The 22,826-nt window shown below is 32.4% G+C and overlaps 2 protein-coding genes across 2 annotated transcripts; both read left to right on the top strand.

Annotated features, from left to right (window-relative positions):
- Positions 1–3,453: 3,453 nt before the first annotated feature.
- LOC134719175 (uncharacterized) lies at positions 3,454–13,567 on the top strand. Its single transcript, XM_063582149.1, has 4 exons — positions 3,454–3,707; positions 5,495–5,941; positions 10,442–10,581; positions 12,288–13,567. Exons 1-4 carry the CDS (start codon positions 3,479–3,481, stop codon positions 13,533–13,535), a joined length of 2,064 nt encoding a protein of 687 aa, XP_063438219.1. The 5' UTR covers positions 3,454–3,478; the 3' UTR covers positions 13,536–13,567.
- Positions 13,568–15,409: 1,842 nt separating this feature from the next.
- On the top strand, positions 15,410–20,168 carry LOC134719174 (uncharacterized). Its single transcript, XM_063582148.1, has 2 exons — positions 15,410–15,952; positions 19,133–20,168. The coding sequence occupies exons 1-2, from the start codon at positions 15,511–15,513 to the stop codon at positions 19,198–19,200; spliced, it is 510 nt and encodes a 169-aa protein (XP_063438218.1). The 5' UTR covers positions 15,410–15,510; the 3' UTR covers positions 19,201–20,168.
- Positions 20,169–22,826: the final 2,658 nt, after the last annotated feature.

Raw genomic sequence — 22,826 nt, 5'->3', positions numbered from 1 at the left:
CATGCTGACTTGTACAACACAATTATTTGACTGCATCAACTAAAAATGACAATTTGTGCACTTTAATTTCTAAATCTATATACCAGCATAGTTATTCAGCCATATTGTTTATGTCAGGATTCAATGTATAATACAATGGACAGCAATATTGTAATACAATAACAAAAAATGTTTGTTCGCATAAATTAAGGGTGACAGCATGTCATCCTTTTATTCAAAATATTAATACGTAACAAAATTACATTAGTTTTGATACCTCATGCTGACTTGTCCGGCAAAATTATTTGACCGCATCAACTTAAAATGACCATATGTGCGCTTTAATTTGTACATCTATATACCCGCATAGTAAATCAGCCATATTTTTTATGTCAGGATTCAATGTATAATACAATGGACAGCAATATTGCAATACAATAACAACAAATTTGTGTTCGCATATATTTATGGTGGCAGCATGTCCTCCTTTAATTCAAAATATTGATACGTAACAAAATTTCAGTAGTTTTGATACCTCATGCTGACCTTGTTGACTTGTACAACAAAATTATTTGACCGCATCAACTAAAACTGACCATATGTACACTTTAATTTGTAAAGTTATATACCTGTATAGTAAATCAGCCATATTTTTTGTGTTAGGATTCAATATACAATACAATGGACAGCAACATTGCAATACAATAACAACAAATTTGTGTTCGCATATTTTTAGGGTGCTAGAATGACCTCTTTTTATTCAAAATATTGATACATATCAAAATTACAGTGTTTTGATACCTCATGCTGACTTGTACAACAAAATATTTTGAGCGCTTCCACCAAAACTGACCATATGTGCACTTAAATTTGTAAATCTATATACCATATATACCCGCATAGTAATTCAGCCATATTTTTTATGTCAGGATTTATGTATAATACAATGGATTGCAATATTGCAATACAATAACCAGCTGATAACAACAAATTTTTGTTTCGCATAAATTTGAGTGCCAGCATGTTCTCCTTATATTCAAAATATTGATACGTAACAAAATTTCAATAGTTTTGATACCTCATGTTGACTTGTACAATGAAATAATTTGACCGCATTGACCAAGACCAAAACTGACCATATGTGCACTCTAATTTGTAAATCTATATGCCAGCATAGTAAATCAGCCATATTTTTTTATGTCACGATTCAATGTATAATACAACGGACAGCTATATTGCAATACAATAACAACATGAACAACAAATGTTTGTTCGCATAAATTTAGCATGTTTAGGGTGCCAGCATGTCCTCCTTTTATTCAAAATATTGATACGTCACAAAATTTCAGTAGTTTTGATACCTCATGCTGACTTGTACAACAAAATGATTTGACTGCATTGACCAAAACTGACCATACATGTATGTGCACTTTAATTTGTAAATCTATATATCATGTATACCCGCATAGTACATAAGCCATATTTTTTATGCCAGGATTCAATGTATAATACAATGGACAGTAATATTGCAATATAATAACAACAAATTTTTGTTCGCATTAATTTTGGATGTCAGCATGTCCTCCTTTTATTCAAAATATTGATACGTAACAAAATTTCAGTAAATTTGATACCTCATGCTGACTTATACAACAAAATTATTTGACTGCATCGACCAAAAACTAACCTGCATATGTGCACTTTAATTTAAAAATCTATATATATCCGCATAGTAAATCAGCCATATTTTTGATGTCTGGATTCAATGTATAAAATAAATGACCGCTGTTGGGATGGTGCCTAATTATGTCTTCTCCTGGCACTCCTTTGAACATGTTAGTAGGACGGCAAATGTAAGCAATAAGGAAAACAATTAATGCAATTTTTTTTCCGCATACATTGAGAATGTCAGCGTTTCATCTCTGTATTCATAATATTGAACAGTCACTAGGGTGTGTAAAACGAAACTATTAGGCCGCATCATCCAAGTACATGTACCAACACTGACATGACTGAATTCATTTGTGATATTTAATAAAAATGTATTTGAGGTTCTCTTCTGGTTATAGTATACTGTTAATCTATTATGTCGGTTGATTGATTTTGTTTGTAGTTAAACGTCAAGTGACAACTATTTCATTCATGTGTACAAATCTCTCGACAAATCTGACGAATTTGGCGAGATTGTTGGTAGTTTTACCACATCGTACATATCCGGACACTGTACAACTGTACAATTTTCGTTAGAATATTCTGCGGAAAAAGAATAGTAAATCCAATCCAAATAAGTAGAATAACAATGAAATATACATGCATGTATAAATGCGTAAATTAAAAATTATGAAGGGTCAGGTAAAACACGGGGAACGAAGTAACGTCGACAAAGATGTTGATATCCCATGATATACCAAGGATTTGTATTACTATACAAATCCTTGGATATACGAATGTTTTTCCGATGCGTTGGATAACCCTAATTTCTATCCGCCTTCCCATTAAAAAAATATGATAGCTCTATGTAATTGACTTATGTTTATAAGAATATATAAAAATAAAAAAAGAAAGAATTGTGGTAGAGTATAGCGAGTAAAGAAATTTGCTATCAGAGGCCTTCTTGGGAAGAACAATGCGAATGTTGTTTATACATATATTTTAATAAAGCTCACGTCTGATATGAAAAGTCGCAAAAACGATAACATTTCATAAGCAGACATGTCCCCAGGTCTGGTCAATAGCAGACTTGTCCACAGGTCTGGTCAAAAGCAGACCTGTCCACAGGTCTGGTCAGAAGCAGACCTGTCCACAGGTCTGGTCAGAAGCAGACCTGTCCACAGGTCTGGTCAGGGGCAGACCTGTCCTCAGGACTGGTCAAAAGCAGACTTGTCCACAGGTCTGGTCTAGAACAGACCCGTCGATAGGTCTGCAGCAGTCATAAAAAAGCGGACCGTAGGTCTGGTCCACCGTAGACGAAGTTAACTTGCTGGTCTGCTTAAAAATTCTCAAGTTAACTTAAAAAGCAGTCAACAAGTTAACTCTAAGTTAACTTTTGTCAAGGTTAGGACCGCACCCATCTGTATCTGCTTATAATGTTATAATGAAAAATGATGAAAAAAAACCCAACAAATTGATGGGAAAAGTGACGTAGGCTATTGATGAAGATTGATTGATTACATATCACCATGATCACATTAACTTTAAAATCATTCTCATCTAATTTATTCTTTCCTCAACGTGCTGAATATATTTTGGATATCCCTTTCTTACTAGTTCCTCTCAAGGCATGTGATGTCAAAATCATTCTTACTAGTTGCTGTCACAAGGTATGTGACGTCAACATAATCATAAAGGCAACAGTAGGATACCACTGTTCGAAATTCATAAATCAATTGATAATATGTATAAATCAGTAGACGAGTATTACCTCTTACTAATGACGTTTTAGTATAAACATTTATTTATTTACATTTCAGACAGCAAAATACCAGAACAAATAAAAAAGATGGATCATGAGTCGATTGCCATTTATCTGAACGCCCTTGAATCGGGTTCAGAAAGAAGACGGGATATAAATTTAATAATTGTTGGAAAAAAATCTGTTGGAAAGACTTCCTTAGTACGAAGATTGTTCGGGGAGGAGTTACAAAGCGTTAAAAGCACAAATGGTATAGAAATTCATCGGCGGAGATGTCGAATAAATCTAAGTAACTGGGAATGGAATAAAGTGTTAGGTAAATATGCGATTTTTTGCTCACTCTCGTTTTACATGTTTTATTTATTGCAAAGTTATCATAGAAAAACTAAAACATAGTAAACATAATTATAATTTTATTTAAAGTTCTGTGTATGCTGTTTTTATGTATTTACTCTTTTTTTTATTTTTCAATTCTTGGAAACACATTTTTGCTAGATCCTAGTATGAACCGTATGTCTCAGACCTAATATGAATATTCAATATTTAATTAATGGAATTAAAGATAGGCATGTTGAATGTAATTTAAATTAAAATACAGACTAATGATTTCTACTGCATTATCACAAAAAAAATTTCTTCGCAAAAATGACTATGCTTATGTAAACTTATCCTCGCATCCGTTTTATTATATGTAAAAATGTTTTGTTTTTTTATATTTGTACTCTTTTATACTTGAGACTTAAAAAGCTGTGTAATTAGGATTTTTTTAAATAAATTTTTAGTTCCTGCATTTCATGACGTTTATATGATCTTCAACGTCAAATTGTTCTCAAAAAAACTAAATGAAAATGTCTAATCCGATGGATGTCTAATCCGATGGATGTGTAATCAGATGGATGTGTAATCAGATGGATGTGTAATCAGATGGATGTCTAATCAGATGGATGTGTAATCAGATGGATGTCTAATCAGGTGGATGTCTAATCAGATGGATGTCTAATCAGATGGATGTCTAATCAGATGGATGTGTAATCAGATGGATGTCTAATCAGATGGATGTGTAATCAGATGGATGTGTAATCAGATGGATGTCTAATCAGATGGATGTGTAATCAGATGGATGTCTAATCAGATGGATGCCTAATCAGATGGATGTCTAATCAGATGGATGTCTAATCAGATGGATGTGTAATCAGATGGATGTGTAATCAGATGGATGTCTAATCAGATGGATGTGTAATCAGATGGATGTCTAATCAGATGGATGTGTAATCAGATGGATGTCTAATCAGATGGATGTGTAATCAGATGGATGTGTAATCAGATGAATGTGTAATCAGATGGATGTGTAATCAGATGGATGTCTAATCAGATGGATGTCTATTTGATGGATGTCTATTTAATGGATGTCTAATCAGATGGATGTGTAATCAGATGGATGTCTAATCAGATGGATGTGTAGTCAGATGGATGTGTAATCAGATGGATGTGTAATCAGATGGATGTGTAATCAGATGGATGCCTAATCAGATGGATGTCTAATCAGATGGATGTCTAATCAGATGGATGTCTTATCATATGGATGTCTATTTGATGGATGTGTAATCAGATGGATGTGTAATCAGATGGATGTCTAATCAGATGGATGTCTGGATTGAGTGTTGTATAAACCCTTTGGCAATTTAATCCTTTAGCAAATACTTTATTTCTACTGTAATTTCATTATTTCAATTACTGCGATAGTTGTTACTGTAAAGGTTTTATATGAAAATAAAATTTTATTGATATCTATATTTTTTAAATGCAGATACCCTTATTCGTTTAACATGTTTAATGTGTTTGAGCTTTGATTTTGCCATTTGAATACGGACTTTCCGTGTTGAATTTTCCTCAGAGTTCGGTATTTTTGTTAATTTACTGTTTTCTTGATAATGACCTGTTAACAGATTATTGTTTTATGTGTTTAGTTTCTGAGAAAGGGGTGGACGTGGTTTTCTTTATTGTTTCTTTGTTGTATAACATATGAAATCGGTGAAGTTTAATCCTAACTTCCATAGATTTCTCCTATACTCCTATGAACACTTTTTAATAATTTTTTTGTAGATACAGGATTAGTGAAAAAAACAAGTATCAACAATAGAATATTGCAGTCAATTGTCAAAGAGTTGCATCAAGATAAAGAAAAACCAAAGCATGACATATTGGAGATATCTTCATCAGATCAGATATCAACAGATGATAATAAGGGCACAATCACCAAAAATATTGAACATGACGATGAACCTCAACCCAAACGTGCCAAAATGAATTATCAGTTTGCTTATCCGGAGATTACAGAATCGCCGTTGTCTAAACTGGCAAAGGATGAGCTGTTAAGCATAATCGGATCTGCTGTAGACTTACAAGACGAAGACGGCTTTGCAAATTTAACAGTGTGGGATTTCGCTGGTGACATTGAGTATTACAACACACATCAAACGTTTTTGAATTCAGAAGCAATTTTTCTTGTGGTAGCAAATTTACATGACATAGATGACAAAGTAGCTTACGGTTTGTAAAGTCAATTTGTGCTTCCTTATCAAATTAAAAGATATAATTATATTAAACATAGATACGAATTATTCTTGATGTTCAGCTCATATAAAAACAATGAAACTAAACATTTAAGACAGCAAATTTTAATACATGGCTTTTTTGTTAAATGATTTTTATTATTTGCTCTAAACGACACTACTTTTCGTGTTTCATTTAATATAGCCATTTACTATCTTGACTTGCATCTAGAAATTGACAATGAGGATCGGATGAAAACAAAAGTTCGTGACAAAAGAGATGACTTCAACTTCCCAATTGTTCTTTCATTTTCTATGTAGCAACATTCTAGCAGTGTCTTCCCATGAAGTATATATCTCCAAATTGATACGATATTCTAGGACTTGTATTTCCTATCATGATGTCCTTATATAAGAAGGTTGCTGCTCACAAAAAAGCTATCAAGCCAAGTGTCAAAGAGGTGCAGTTGAAATTGTCCTTTCTAAAAATTTACAGACGCCATCAATAGTTGGTTTAACATCATTGAATATCTGTTTTAAAGATGATGACGGATATGTTCCAAAAGTCGTTACTATAATCCTGCCTCTTTTTGCCTACCGAATTACACTTATCACCAGGTTTTTAAATACACGAACAACACGACGTGTGCACATGTAGAGGAGAATCTTCCGTGAGTGTATGAAATCACCCCCGGTTTTTGGTTGGGTTTTCTGTTGCTCAGTATTAAGTTCTCTACGTTGTGTTTTGAATATTTTTTATTGTCGTTTTAGTCTTTGGCGTTCTTTGTCATGTCTTTGTCAGTTTATTTTCGTCTTATGATTATAAATGTTCCTTTGATATTTTTCCCCTCTCATTTACACGTAAAATCGTGTAATATACTTGTAGCTAACCTATTTTATATCTTGCTTAAATAGTTATCAAAGGTACCAGGATTATAATTTAGTAAGCCAGACGCGCGTTTCGTCTACATAAGACTCATCAGTGACGCTCATATCAAAATATTTATAAAGCCAAACAAGTACAAAGTTGAAGAGCATTGAGGATCCAAAATTCCAAAAAGTTGTGCCACAAAAAAGATATCACCATAAATGTTGTTTTCTTCTTATCTCATACAAACATCCTTTGTTATACGACCGCAAATATCTTGTGTTGTCCGAAGACATTTGATTTCCAAACAATAGCTTACATATTAGTGATTGGATCTTGATGAAATGTTACCACAAGGTTTCATATAAACAAATGAAGGTTGGGATTGATTTTTGGGGCAATGGTCTGAACTGTTATGAAAAACGGAACAAAAACAAAACTTTTCTAATACAAATGTATCAATTGTTCATTTCTTGACCATATTCAATGGGATTTAATTCAAAGTCTAGAACACGGTGGGTTCTTTATTATCAATGATTATGCTGAATGTAACCGTATCTTTAGATTTTTGATTTTTGGCCCCGTGTTTAAATTGATCCACATTGAGGACCTATGGGTCTAAATTAAATTTAGTTTGACTTTAACAACATTTGAATTCAATGGTGTTTTTTTATATGCTTAATCTAACTATGCAGAACTTCATGGTAGGTTTGTTTATAATTTTGTAAAAAATGATTTTTAGAAAGCTTTATATATGTGTCAAATATTTTATCAGAATCCAAATTCTGATCTGTATCAAGCTTGCATGAATGAAGTGTCGATTTTCGCCCAAACTGTTTAGGGTTCGACCTCTCCGCTCCTATCAAGCTGCGCCTCGCAATGTGTTTTATTAATGTATAGCATTTTGCTTTCTGTACATGGAAAATATATGGACTCCATCATTAAATTGGCTTTATTACCAGATTACCCTAGGCATGTTCCATTTGTAATCAATATCGTTCTATTTACGTCGACTCTGACGTACAAGTGAGACTCATCGCCGAATTTGTACTTACCACAAACAATAAGACGGGTGCGGAATGTGATATAGGATCTGCGTACCCTTCTTGAGCACCTCGATTCAACTCTGATTTATGCAAGGCTCATTTTGTTGTCTCGATTGTGTTCTATATAATGTTGTGCATACTTTTGTTTGTCTATTCTTTGTTTTTTTAGCTCACCTGGCCCGAAGGGCCAAGTGAGCTTTTCCCATCACTTGGCGTCCGGCGTCCGTCGTCGTCCGTCGTCCGTCGTCCGTCGTCGTCCGTCGTCGTTAACTTTTACAAAAATCTTCTCCTCTGAAACTACTGGGCCAAATTAAACCAAACTTGGCCACAATCATCATTGGGGTATCTAGTTTAAAAAATGTGTGGCGTGACCCGGCCAACCAACCAAGATGGCCGCCATGGCTAAAAATAGAACATAGGGGTAAAATGCAGTTTTTGGCTTATAACTCAAAAACAAAGTATTTAGAGCAAATCTGACATGGGGTAAAATTGTTTATCAGGTCAAGATCTATCTGCCCTCAAATTTTCAGATGAATCCGACAACCCGTTATTGGGTTGCTGCCCCTGAACTGGTAATTTTAGGGAATTTTTGCTGTTTTTGGCTATTATCTTGAATATTATTATAGATAGAGATAAACTGTAAACAGCAATAATGTTCAGCAAAGTAAGATTTACAAATAAGTCAACATGACCAAAATGGTCAGTTGACCCCTTTAGGAGTTATTGACCTTTATAGTCAATTTTTAACCATTTTTCGTAAATCTTAGTAATCTTTTACAAAAATCTTCTCCTCTGAAACTACTGGGCCAAATTAATCCAAACTTGGCCACAATCATCTTTGGGATATCTAGTTTAAAAAATGTGTGGCGTGACCCGGCCAACCAACCAAGATGGCCGCCATGGCTAAAAATAGAACATAGGGGTAAAATGCAGTTTTTGGCTTATAACTCAAAAACCAAAAGCATTTAGAGCAAATCTGATAGCGGTAAAAGTGTTTATCAGGTCAAGATCTACCTATCCTGAAATTTGCAGATGAATCGGACAACCTGTTGTTGGGTTGCTGCCCCTGAATAGGTAATTTTAAGAAATTTTGCTGTTTTTGGTTATTATCTTGAATATTATTATAGATAGAGATAAGCGGTAAACAGCAATAATGTTCAGCAAAGTAAGATTTACAAATAAGTCAGCATGACCAAAATGGTCAGTTGACCTCTGAAGGAGTTATTGCCCTTTATAGTCAATTTTTAACCATTTTTTGGTAAATCTTAGTTATCTTTTACAAAAATCTTCTTCTCTGAAACTACTGGGCCAAATTAAACTAAGCTTTGCCACAATCGTCATTGGGGTAATTTGTTTTAAAAATGTGTGGTGTGACCTGGCCAATCAACCAAAAAGTGCTACGGCTAATAATAGAACATAGGGGTAAAATGCAGTTTTTGGCTTATAACTCAAAAACCGAAGCATTAAGAGAAAATCTGACAGGGTTTAATTGTTTATCAGGTCAAGATCTATCTGCCCTGATGTTTTCACATGGATCGGACAACCCGTTGTTAGGTTACTGTCCTGAATTGGTAATTTTAAGGAAATTTTGCCGTTTTTTGTCATTATCTTGAATATTATTATAGATAGAGATAAACTGTATACAGCAATAACGTTCAGCAAAATAAGATCTACAAATAAGTTTACATGACCAAAATAGTCAATTGACCCCTTAAGGAGTTATTGCCCTTTATAGCTAATTTTTAACATTTGTCATAAATTTTTGTAAATGTGTAGAAAATATTTTCCACTGTAATTACTGGGCCAAGTTCATTATAGACAGAGGTATTTGTAGCAACAAGAATGTTCAGTAAAGTAAGATCTACAAACACATCACTATCACCAAAACACAATTATGTCATGAATTTATCCGTGTCCATTATTTAATATGCACAAGACCAAGGTGAGCGACACAGGCTCTTTAGAGCCTCTAGTTTTTTTATCTCCTCGATCGTTATTGCTTTCTTTTGTTGTCTATTCTTTGGTTTTTTTTTATTTGCCCGATCGTTATCGCTTTCTTTTGTTGTCTATTCTTTGGGTTTTTTATTTGCCCGATCGTTATCGCTTTCTTTTGTTGTCTATTCTTTGTTTTTTTTTTATCTCCCCGATCGTTATTGCTTTCTTTTGTTGTCTATTCTTTGGGTTTTTTATCTGCCCGATCGTTATTGCTTTCTTTTGTTGTCTATTCTTTGGGTTTTTTATCTGCCCGATCGTTATCGCTTTCTTTTGTTGTCTATTCTTTGGGGTTTTTTATCTGCCCATTCGTTATCGCTTTCTTTTGTTTGTCTATTCTTTGGGTTTTTTATTTGCCCGATCGTTATCGCTTTCCTTTTGACTGATGAATGTTGATTCGCCCGTGTGTAACTTTCGCCTCTTTTTAAAGACTGATTTAGATAGTTATATTTTTTACTTGCAATATTATAACGGTCTGCAGGATAAATCATTATATATTTTTTTATTGAAAGAAGTAATTGTATTCTTAAGACACATTTCAAGTGCAGTCATCTACCGAAATATTTAAATATTAATTTGTCTTTAATCACAGGCACATTCAATTTCTGGATGGATACAATACATTGTTATGGAAGCATAAACGATAAAACTGAAGCTGTATTGCTCGAAGGAGTTCAAAACCTTCTAGATCCACCAGTTATTGCAATTGGTACACACAAGGACAAATTTCAGGTATTTATATCAAAGTAACAATGGAGTAGACATTTTAATTTAGTCTCTGTTTATAAAAACTTGACGACTGAATTTGCGCCTTTGAAAATATTTAGGTAATGTTAACTTGTGTTCGTATAGAAACGGTATTCTAGTTAAGTTTAGACTATGGACATTGGAAATACTTCACCAATGTATTGGATCTATAAGATACGATTAGATCAAGTTTGCCACGATGTCTAACACATCTAACGTTTTTTTTATGAATCGCTGATTCAATGTTACGTTATAGCGCAGTTTAAGTAGAAACTATGGAAATTATTTCAGTCTAGATTGTATAATATCTATTTCATTTTACTGTACGAATATGTACCTTTGTCATTTTGATAACAATGTATATCTTTTTCTGTCTTGACGGTCATGCTAGTCAATGCTGATTGTCGTTTTTGTTTTTAAAGTTGTGCTTGATCTTTAAATTTCTAATTGATGATTTTACATCTCACGGACATTTTTTGAGTGAAGTGTGAATGAGATGATGCTAGAAGTACTGGGATTTTCTTTGATAAAAGAAAACTATTAACATATAAGCTATGTTCATTTATCATTGAAGACATTTCTCAGATATATCGACCGCCGCTGATTTGATGGAAGCTCGAAAACGGTCATCTTTCAATAAATCTATTTTTAACCTGCAATTGTATTGCTAACGAAAAAATAATGTCTATAGTTTCGGCTAATGTTAAACCTATCAATACATTATTTAATTTCTCATATTTACAAATAACTAACTGGACTAAACATTGACTGATTATTTTTGGTGTGCTTTTCAAAAATTTGTGTAGGACCATTGAGTTTGTCGTTAAATGAATGTGTTTGTATGATCTTAAAAGATATCATTCCTTAAATGTTATTGTATTTTTTTTTAAGACTGACTACACATAAAATATACATGAACGTATTTGTTTCTAATAAATAAAATACCAGATAAAAATGATAAGCACTCATACAATGTAGGTAACCGTACAACAACGAGAATAATACACACCGTATAGTGCGCGAAATGAAAAATTTGAAACAACAGAAAAACTTATGGCCTTATTTATAGCGATACAATTTATTAAATACTAATTGACAGACATGCTTGAATCAACGACAGCCACTGAATTACAGGCTACTGGCGTCGGACAGACACATAGACACATTAAGAATGTTGTGGGGTTAAGCATGTTTGTGAACATGCAACCCTCCCCATTGAATCGGTACGAAGCACAAACCAATCAGCATAAAAACAAAAGACTCAAAGCACTGATCTGCAGCTACTGAAAGTTAGTTCAAAGTCAGTTACAACTATTGAATAGATCATGTTCTCGCCGATTAAAGTATCAATCAGTTCACATCTATTGGATTTAGTAAAAGACGTCATAAGTGGTCTGAGAAACAAATGACGTTGTGGTTTCAACATATAAGTAAAATGAGCATAGATTAAAAATACTCTCACACACTCTGATATCTAATACAGAGTTGATACATTTTTTTTTCATATTAAATGTCAAATTATTTGCATTATTATTGACTTGTTAATCACTAGTGTTCTTTACTGTCAAGATATGAGAATAGTAATAGTTTCTGACAGCCAAAAACATCTTATAAGAAATCATGTATCTAAGACTGTTTAAGTTAAATGATAATAAAATAATACAATATCACTGTTTTTGTTTTTGCGAAAGGACGAAGAACAATGCAGAAAACGTCTCGAATCCTACACTGATAAAATATTTAAAGATTCCAAGCTTCACCTGAGATCAATTCACCTGATCTCCAACACAGAGGATGTAGAAGATGCTTTTGAAAAATTGAGGAATGATATATTTGCCACAGCAAAGAGTACTGCAAATTGGAATCGAGAATATCCTGTTAAATTTATTCAGATGGAAAAAGCCATCAACTCTGAACTTACGATCGGAAAACAAATAATTTCTTTTGAAAGATTAAAAGAACTAGGTGAGAAAATACCACTTCCGATAACTGATAACATGGAGCTTCATCTCTTTCTCAGGTATCAACATGAAATTGGTAACGTGATATTTTTTGAAGACATTCCGTCATACATCATACTTGATCCCCAATGGTTAGCAAATGCCTTTAAATGCATTGTTACAGCCCAGCAGTTTCAATTTAAATTACCACACTTACAATGGGACAACTTCAAGAAAACAGGAAAGATGGATCCTAAGCTATTGGAAGAAATATTCAAGAAACAATCAGCAGACATGAGAATTCATAAAGAGCATATACTGGAAGTAATTGAAAAGTTTGACATTATCATCTATCCATTGCTACTGACGGAAAGTGGAAATGTACAAAGGGAGCATAGTTTTTTTTATGTTCCATGCATGCTTCAAACATTAAAAATTAATGATATTGATGTATTGTTTAACGTTCCAAATGCTAGCAAATCTACATGTTTGTGTTTTGTCTTTAGTTTTTTACCGCCGTATCTAATCAGCAATCTGATTGTCTCTTGTCTACGAGAATATCCTCTAGCTGTGGTAAATGGCGAGATAGGTCTCTTCAAGGATTGTTGTGTATTCAATATTGACAGAACTGGCTGTGCAAAATTTGTATTAGCAAAGAGTAGCCATATGATTCAGCTGCAAGTATGGCAATGGAATGAAGTAGATACAGAGGTTAACCAAGCTGTTTTAAAAGTTGTGGAAAGAGAAATCAATAGAATTGTCAACACGCGATACAAGTTGAAAACGGTATCTTTCAAGAAAAAATGGAAGTGTGAGACCACCAGTTTCTCCTCTGACACAGGATTCCTTGAATTTGATCAAGTAAATGATGGGGAAAATTATTATTGCGAAGAACATAGGATTGTTCATAAATATAAAGACTATTGGTCTGGTGAGAAATCTAAGGTAATGTTTCTATTTGCTTTAGATTATTTTCATTTAGTGGGCATATATTTGTGACATGATGAAATCCAATTATTGGTAATTTGTATATTTATTCCTTTAATGTGTACTCGTTGCTAATGTCAGTATCATTGTGGACTGGTTGTGATAAAGATAAAAGTATTGAATCCATTCGCAATTTATATGCTCGACTGTACAATGTTGAAGAGCATTTAGGATCCAAAATTCCAAAAAGTTGTGTCAAATATGACTAAGGTTTTTTTAAATGTGTCAAATAAAGGCAACAGTAGTATATAAACTCATCATAGATACCAGGACTAAATTTTATATATACGGCAGACGCATGTTTTGTCTACAAAAGACTCATCAGTGAAGCTCGAATCCAAAAAAGTTTTAAAAAAAAGCCAAATAAAGTACGAAGTTGAAAAGCATTGAGATCCCAAATTCCTAAAAGTGTTGCCAAATACAGCTAAGGTAATATATTCCTGAGGTAGAAAAGCCTTAGTATTTCAAAAAATTCAAAATTTTGTAAACAGTTAATTTATAAATGTAACAATATCAATGATAATTCATGTCAGCACAGAAAGTGGTGACTACTGGGCTTGTGATACCCTCGGGGAAGTAAATCTCTACCGGCAGTGGTTGTAAATAAAATCATCATAGATACCAGGACTAAATGTTATATATACCACTGTTCAAAAGTCATAGATCTATTGAGAGAAAACAGATCCGTGTTACAAACTAAAACTGAGGTAAACACATTAACTATAAGAGGAAAACAACAAAACTTTTGTTTTACAGGAAATGTACGAAAAACCCGACCAACTTCAAACATTTGCGTAATCCACACTATAACTTATAATTTAAAGCTCACCTAACCGTATTCCGATCAGAGACAGAGTTTTCATTAATAAACTTGAATATTAAAAAGTCTTGTTAGGTTCTTATGTGTCTTCTTTTTCTGTTTGTTCAGAAGGATTTGTTCAACCTCTTCATTCACTATTGAGGGTTATAATTCATATGCAGACACAACACATAAAAAGTGACCAAAAAAGTATCGCATGAGAGAAGCTAAAAAACATACACACTTTTTACATTTTTGTGGGACCTTCATATAAAATAAAGATTGCATTGTAAATGTATGAATATAGCTTTTCATAGATCAAAATACAATTTGCGAAAAAAATACAGATTACCCTAGGGTCTTCATCGATTCATATTTCTGTTCCGGGTTGAAAAACAACATGACACGAAAAATATCACGAAAAGCGAAAGTAACAGTTGAGTTATATCTATTTAAATGTTTGAAATTATAAATAAACTTTCCTAAAATTAATGTGATCGTCTACAGAATTAACGCTGTATAGCGAAAATATTAATGCGATTTTTAAGCAAATTATCCATCCTATTTCACTTGTTTATGATCGTATCATACTATGCTATATGACAAATAAAGAATTGTTCCTGACCGGTATGTTGCTATTATATTCTAAGTTGTTTTATGTATGTTCAAGGTAATGAAATATATGTAATAATGCATCTTCAATCAATTGAAAAGAACGCCATGTTTACTTGGTTGCGTTGAATATCATAGCATTTTGAATAGCCCCTAAATATCTATCTTTGTCGAACAACATACTACGTAGCTAGCTCATTTAATAAAAATGCTCCACTGTAAAATTATTGTTGAATGGAAATACTTCTAGTATATCTTTAAGAACATTGTGCTTTGTACAAATCTCGCATGCTTGCAATGATATATATATGTATATCTTTTTTTTTTTTTTTAATTATTCAAATAAATTTGACGTAATTTTGAATATTCTGACGTCACATTGAATTTTCTGTCTATCATTAATTCTGTGTTCTATCCTTTTTCACTGTCCCGGTGTATTTACTGCCTTGACTATTTGTAAGGCTACCTACCTGTTAATAGATGGCAATTATATAGCATTAGTTTGTATCATTACATATTTCATTGATATTATAGGCTCCCGGTAGATTAAGTAGTGAGGAACAGAATTACGTCAGAATGTCAAAGATAGTTCTAGAGGTATTATCAGGCGTTTTATACGATCGCTTATTCTTAGATACAAAGACTGGAGAAATACTTGATCGTAAAAAGTTGGACATAACAGAAATGTGTAAGAAATATTGTGCTTTAAAAATAAACTCTCCAAGTAAAGGCTTTAGGAAAATAGAAGAGGTTGACCAGATTTCTACCAATGAAGATGCTATTGGTGACGACATTCAACGGATACGTGTGATCAGAAATGAAATGCAGCATTCTTCTGTCTTTGCATTAGATGACACACGATACCAAACACTAATCACTATAGTTCATGATATGCTAACTAGATTTGATCAGCGTAACAATCCAGCAGGTGAATCCTACGTAAAACGATTAGACGAAATCAGGAAAATGGAATTAGAGACAAGGAGTTTTGAAGACATAAAAGAACGAATGAAAGCAGGTAACTTAAGTGATATCTTTTTATACGAGCGCAAAATTTGAAAATTTTTTCGTCTTATATTGCTATCACGTTGGCGTCGTCGTCGTCGTCGTCGTCGTCCGAAATACTTTTAGTTTTCGCACTCTAACTTTAGTAAAAGTGAATAGAAATCTATGAAATTTTAACACAAGGTTTATGACCACAAAAGGAAGGTTGGGATTGATTTTGGAAGTTTTGGTCCCAACATTTTAGGAATTAGGGGCCAAAAAGGGCCCAAATAAGCATTTTCTTGGTTTTCGCACTATAACTTTAGTTTAAGTGAATAGAAATCTATAAAATTTTGACACAAGGTTTATGACCACAAAAGGAAGGTTGGGATTGATTTTGGGAGTTTTGGTTCCAACAGTTTAGGAGTTAAGGGCCAAAAAAGGGCCCAAATAAGCATTATTCTTGGTTTTCGCACAATATGTTTAGTATAAGTAAATAGAAATCAATGAAATTTTAACACAAGGTTTATGACCACAAAAGGAAGGTTGGGATGGATTTTTGGAGTTGAGGTCACAACAGTTTATGAATTAGGGGCCAAAAAGGGGCCCAAATAAGCATTTTTCTTGGTTTTCGCACAATAACTTTAGTATAAGTAAATAGAAATCTATGAAATTTAAACACAAGGTTTATGACCATAAAAGGAAGGTTTGGTTTGATTTTGGGAGTTTTGGTCCTAACAGTTTAGGAATAAGGGGCCCAAAGCGTCCAAAATTGAACTTTGTGTGATTTCATCAAAAATTGAATAATTGGGGTTCTTTGATATGCCGAATCTAACTATGTATGTAGATTCTTAATTTTTTGTCCTGTTTTCAAATTGGTCTACATTAAGGTCCAAAGGGTCCAAAATTAAACTTAGTTTGATTTTAACAAAAATTGAATCCTTGGGGTTCTTTGATATGCTGAATTTAAAGATGTACTTAGATTTTTAATTATTGGCCTAGTTTTCAAGTTGGTCCAAATGGGGGTCCAAAATTAAACTTTGTTTGATTTCATCAAAAATTGAATAAATGGGTTCTTTGATATGCCAAATCTAACTGTGTATGTAGATTCTTAATTTTTGGTCCAGTTTTCAAATTGGTCTACATTAAGGTCCAAAGGGTCCAAAATTAAACTAAGTTTGATTTCAACAAAAATTAAATTCTTGGGCTTATTTGATATGCTTTATCTAAATATGTACTTTGATTTTTGATTATGGGCCCAGTTTTCAAGTTGGTCCAAATCAGGATTCCATATCAAGTATTGTGCAATAGCAAGAAATTTTCAATTGCACAGTATTGCACAATAGCAAGAAATATCTAATTGCACAATATTGTGCAATAGCAATTAATTTTCAATTGGAGTTATCTTTCTTTGTATAGAATAGTTGATGATAATACATGTTGGAAATTTGCCAGACATGACTATGATGTCATTTTCTATTTTTATTTGCCAATAACTTTATGTAAATAACTTCATTGGAAATTAGCCAATATAAAATGTTGCTGATGAAGCTTTTTTTCCTTATCTTATATAAAATGTTTTTAGATAGTGTATGTTGGACATTTGCCAGACATGACTATGATGTCATTTTCTATTTTTATTTGCCAATAACTTTATGTAAACAACTTCACTGGAAATTTGCCAATATAAAATGTTTCTGATGAAGTTTTTTTATTGTGTTATACAATAAACAATGTATATTCACTTTTACTACCAATTCAGTGATAACAAGCACTTTATTTTACATTTTAACATTTTATGATGTATTTAAAAGAGTAGTTATTGTTGCAAACTCCATTAGAAATTTGAATTGATATCAGTTTTGGAAAAAGGGAAACGGGGATGTGAAAAAAAAGGGGGGGGGGTTTAAATTTTTCTCATTTCAGATTTCATAAATAAAAAGAAAATTTCTTCAAACATTTTTTTGAGAGGATTAATATTCAACAGCATAGTGAATTGCTCAAAGGCAAAAGAAACCTTTTAAGTTCATTAGACCACATTCATTCTGTGTCAGAAACCTATGATGTGTCAACTATTTAATTTTAGATTTAAAAAGTTTGAAGAAGAAATCTTTAATTGATTTGTAAAATCTTGACATTTGTTTTGTGTAAAAAAAAAACATGTATTGTCAAAAATTTGATCACAATCCAAATTCAGAGCTGTATCACGCTTGAATGTTTTGTCCATACTTGCCCAAACTGTTCAGGGTTCGACCTCTGCGGTCGTATAAAGCTGCGCCCTGCGGAGCACCTGGTTCATGTCTGAAGTACAGGAACAAATCCTAAATCTTGAAAGACAAATAGCACCACGCTCAAATAGAAATCGATGGAAAAGAGTACAACAGTAAAATATTACTACACGAAACAGTAAAACCAATGCTTTGAAGCCATAAAAAAAACGTTCCCCTTTGTTCTCGGCTATTGACGATTACAATCGGAAAACATGAATACAAAAGTTTATCCTGTTTACATTTCCATGTTAATAAAAGTAGATAAACTACAACTTTTAATTAACAAATCTCGTCAGATGATATAATACTTTTCCAAAACTATTAGAAAAATGCTTGCTTTTATACAGAAAAGAAAAATAGGAATGCAAGTATACAAAACCAAATATATCAACCCCGAATTTAGAACACCTAACCATTTGTATGCATGATGTGCTTGTCCTTTTTGTGACGTTTTGCGTAGAAAGTGTCCATTACATTACCTCCTAATGGAAACAAATGTTCTTAAACAGCTATTAAATATATTTAAACTTAAAAATGTCAAAGTGAAAACAAATCGATATTTACGACTTGTGTTTTATACCTTGTTGATCCATTTCACATATTTTGAATTATTGTATTGTATCTTTCGACGTAAATATGCTTCAGACATGTATATTATGTATACGATTTAACTGTAGTTCAACATCATTTAGATGCATACAAAATATGACAACATCCGGAAAAATCAAACAAATACTTAAACCAAGTCTGCATCATCAATTCAAAATTAAAATGAATAATAATACATACAACACATCATCTGGATAAAGCGAACACAACTAAGTTATTCTTCATATTAAGGTAAACGATTGTTGCTCTAATTAGGTACATTATGTTATCTCAGTATCGGATGCAAACACGTTTTACAAATGATTTTTTGACGGAATTTCTTTTAAATTTTTCAGGATTGATAGAAAAGATTCATGCAGTTGTCGATAGTGTGGTATCTGATGCTTTGAACGATATGTGTTAACTCATTTTTGTATTCACCATTTGCGGTCAATGGGATAAATATTGAATATGTGAAAAATTCGCATATTAGAAAAGTGTAATGAACTACTCAAACTATAATTTACTAATTAAATTGACAAAAAAGTCAATGGTAAACAATAAATATAAACAAGAAGATGCGGTTTGAAAACTCTCCATTCGAGTCCCAATGTAATAAAAGTTAACAATAGGTCAAAGTACGAAGCCGCGGCGCACACCAATCAGCAAACTATAAATTCTAGCGTAAAACCATTCATACAGGACGACCGATGTCTTATTACAGAGACACACATATGAACCAAACCAACAAACCACATCTGTGGAATAATAGGTTACTGACCTAGGACAAGCGCATACAAATGCAGAATGTGTTTGATATATTAACTAGTATTTCAAGATAAGTTAAAACATAGCTGTTAATCATAAAGCTAAATCATCAATATGTTTTATCATTAAAAAAAAGCTTCGTGTCGAAAGTTGTGAAATCAAGGTAACATTTTTAGAACAGTTCATAAAAGAATGAGTGTCTAGCTGGCTAGTTTTTTTCATTTTCATAAGGTGAGCGTACTGATATAATACCAGTTAGACACCATTTGAAGCAATAATTTCAATGTCCAACATTCTTAACATATTGACCAAATTACTTATTAACTTCAGTTTTACATATTTAATCAATCAATCAATCAAAATTGTGTCATTTCAACGCAAAGTAATCAATATTCTTTGCGTTGAAATGACACAATGTTGATTGATTGAATGATTGATTGTTAATTACTAAACGTACTGTGGCAAATGTTTCATGAATGTTCAGGACAAAAACAAAATAACAATGAATACCACCACAGCTCCTGTAATATAAGCCGTCTGGGATTAAGGGCAGTGAAATTTACCTGTATAGGTGTGTATGATCCTGGTAAAGATGGTTTATGAACAATAACATAACAATTTATTATACTAAATAATTAATCTGTCCAAATTAAGGGGAATTAACCTAGGCACATCAAGGCACATCTATTACACAATTATATAACATGTAAAATGCAAATAACACGTAAAATGTAAAATATATGTAACATGAAAAATGTAAAATATTTACTGTTACAATTATCTGTCTCGCAGCACTTTGTTATTGAGGCAGGTGAACTCACTTAGATACGACGTCCAACACCGTGGGCCATATTGAAGTACTGACAAGTCTAAAATATAACAAATAGTCAGTACCTGTCAAGATAGAAAAATAACAAAAATTCAGTTACTGACAAGTCTGAATTATAACACATATAGTCAGTTATTGACAAGTCTGAATTATAACAAATAGTCAGTTACTGACAAGTCTCAATTATAACAAACATTCAGTTACTGACAACTCTGAATTATAACAAATAGTCAGTTATTGACAAGTCTGAATTATAACAAACATTCAGTTACTGACAAGTCTGAATTATAACATATAGTCAGTTATTGACAAGTCTGAATTATAACAAATAGTCAGTTACTGACAAGTCTGAATTATAACAAATAGTCAGTTACTGACAAGTCTGAATTATAACAAACATTCAGTTACTGACAAGTCTGAATTATAACATATAGTCAGTTATTCCCAAGTCTGAATTATAACAAATAGTCAGTTACTGACAAGTCTGAATTATAACAAATAGTCAGTTACTGACAAGTCTGAATTATAACAAACATTCAATTACTGACAAGTCTGAATTATAACATATAGTCAGTTACTGGCAAGTCTGAATTATAACAAATAGTCAGTTACTGACAAGTCTGAATTATAACAAATAGTCAATTACTGACAAGTCTGAAAAATAACAAATATTCAGTTATTGACAAGTCTGAAAATTACAGAAGTATCCAGGTACTGTTAAGTCTGAAAATATAACAACAATATCCAGCGGTTGACCATACTGAATTTAACAGAAATAGCTTGTAGATACTGACCAGTTTGAAAAATAAGAATTTCAAAAAAATAAACAGTTTTTTTTAAGATTATCAATATTTGAAAAACAAAACTTAAATTATTAGAAACAAATATTTATTATTTTATATCCATGATGTCTACATTCCAAAGAAATTTACGATGGCATTTTGTATTGCAATTTTTGTTTAAGCGCTGTTTTTGTCTACAATAGAGTTCATGTGACCCTTACCATTAAGTCACAGGACTTCTAAAATTTCAATCCCTTATGAATTGATATATAAAAACTAATATAAGTAAGCAATAATTGCGGTTATTGTCCATTCGTTTTTTATGTGTTTTGTCATTTGATTTTGCCATGTGATTGGAAACTTTCCGATTGAATTTTCCTCAGAGTTCAGTATTTTCTTGATTTTTGTTTGATTTGTTGAATTTGGTAGACGCTTTTGTTTATTTTTGTTAAATATTTGTGTGTTTTTTTTCTAATTGAGATTGTGCCGCATTGATGACTGTTGTTCGCCTATTTTTACTATCATAATGTCTGTTTTGTTAATTTAATGAAACTTTATGAGACTGTCAGGTGATAGGTTTATCGCTATCAAGTTGATTTTGAAAATGTCTGTACCAAGTCATGACTTTGCCAGTTCGTTGGATGTGTTTTATCATTTAATATTGTCATTTGCTTAAGGCCTTGAATTTTCCATTGAGTCAAGTATTTTTGTGTTTAATTAATAACATATTTTGAGTACACATATTACTTGCAGTCATTCGACTTTTGATAACGATATCTTAACTCTTATTAAAAGTCGGACGAAAGATACAATAGGGATAGTGAAAATAAACTGATAACGTCATGGCTAAAAATGAAAAGGCAAACAGGCAAATAATACTACAAAAGATACAATAGGGATAGTCGAACCAATATTTTGAAAAAAAAACTGACAACGTCATGGCTAAAAATGAAAAGTCCAACAGACAAATAACAGTACAAAAGATACAAGAAACAATAGGGATAGTCGAACCAATAGATTAAAAATAAACTGACAATGTCATGGCTAAAAATGAAAAGGCAAACAGGCAAATAACACTACAAAAGATACAAGAAACAATAGGGATAGTCGAACCAATAAATCAAAAATAAACTGACAACGTCATGGCTAAAAATGAAAAGGCAAACAGGCAAATAACACTACAAAAGATACAATAGGGATAGTCGAACCAATAGATTAAAAATAAACTGACAACGTCATGGCTAAAAATGAAAAGGCAAAAAGGCAAATAACACTACAAAAGATACGATAGGGATAGTCGAACCAATAGATTGAAAATAAATTGACAACGTCATGGCTAAAAATGAAAAGGCAAAAAGGCAAATAACACTACAAAAGATACGATAGGGATAGTCGAACCAATAGATTGAAAATAAATTGACAACGTCATGGCTAAAAATGAAAAGGCAAAAAGACAAATAACACAACAAAAGATATAATAGGGATAGTCGAACCAATAGAATGAAAATAAACTCACAACGTTATGGCTAAAAATGAAAAGGCAAACAGACAAACAACACTACAAAAGATACAATAGGGATAGTCGAACTAATAGATTGAGAATAAACTGACAACGTCATGGCTTAAAATGAAAAGACAAACAGGCAAATAACACTACAAAAGATACAACAG

This window comes from Mytilus trossulus, chromosome 5, assembly GCF_036588685.1.
Source record: "Mytilus trossulus isolate FHL-02 chromosome 5, PNRI_Mtr1.1.1.hap1, whole genome shotgun sequence".
NCBI classification, from domain to species: Eukaryota; Metazoa; Mollusca; class Bivalvia; order Mytilida; family Mytilidae; genus Mytilus; species Mytilus trossulus.
The sequence above is the reverse complement of the archived record's forward strand: the minus strand, read 5'-3'. Positions and strand labels throughout refer to the sequence as shown.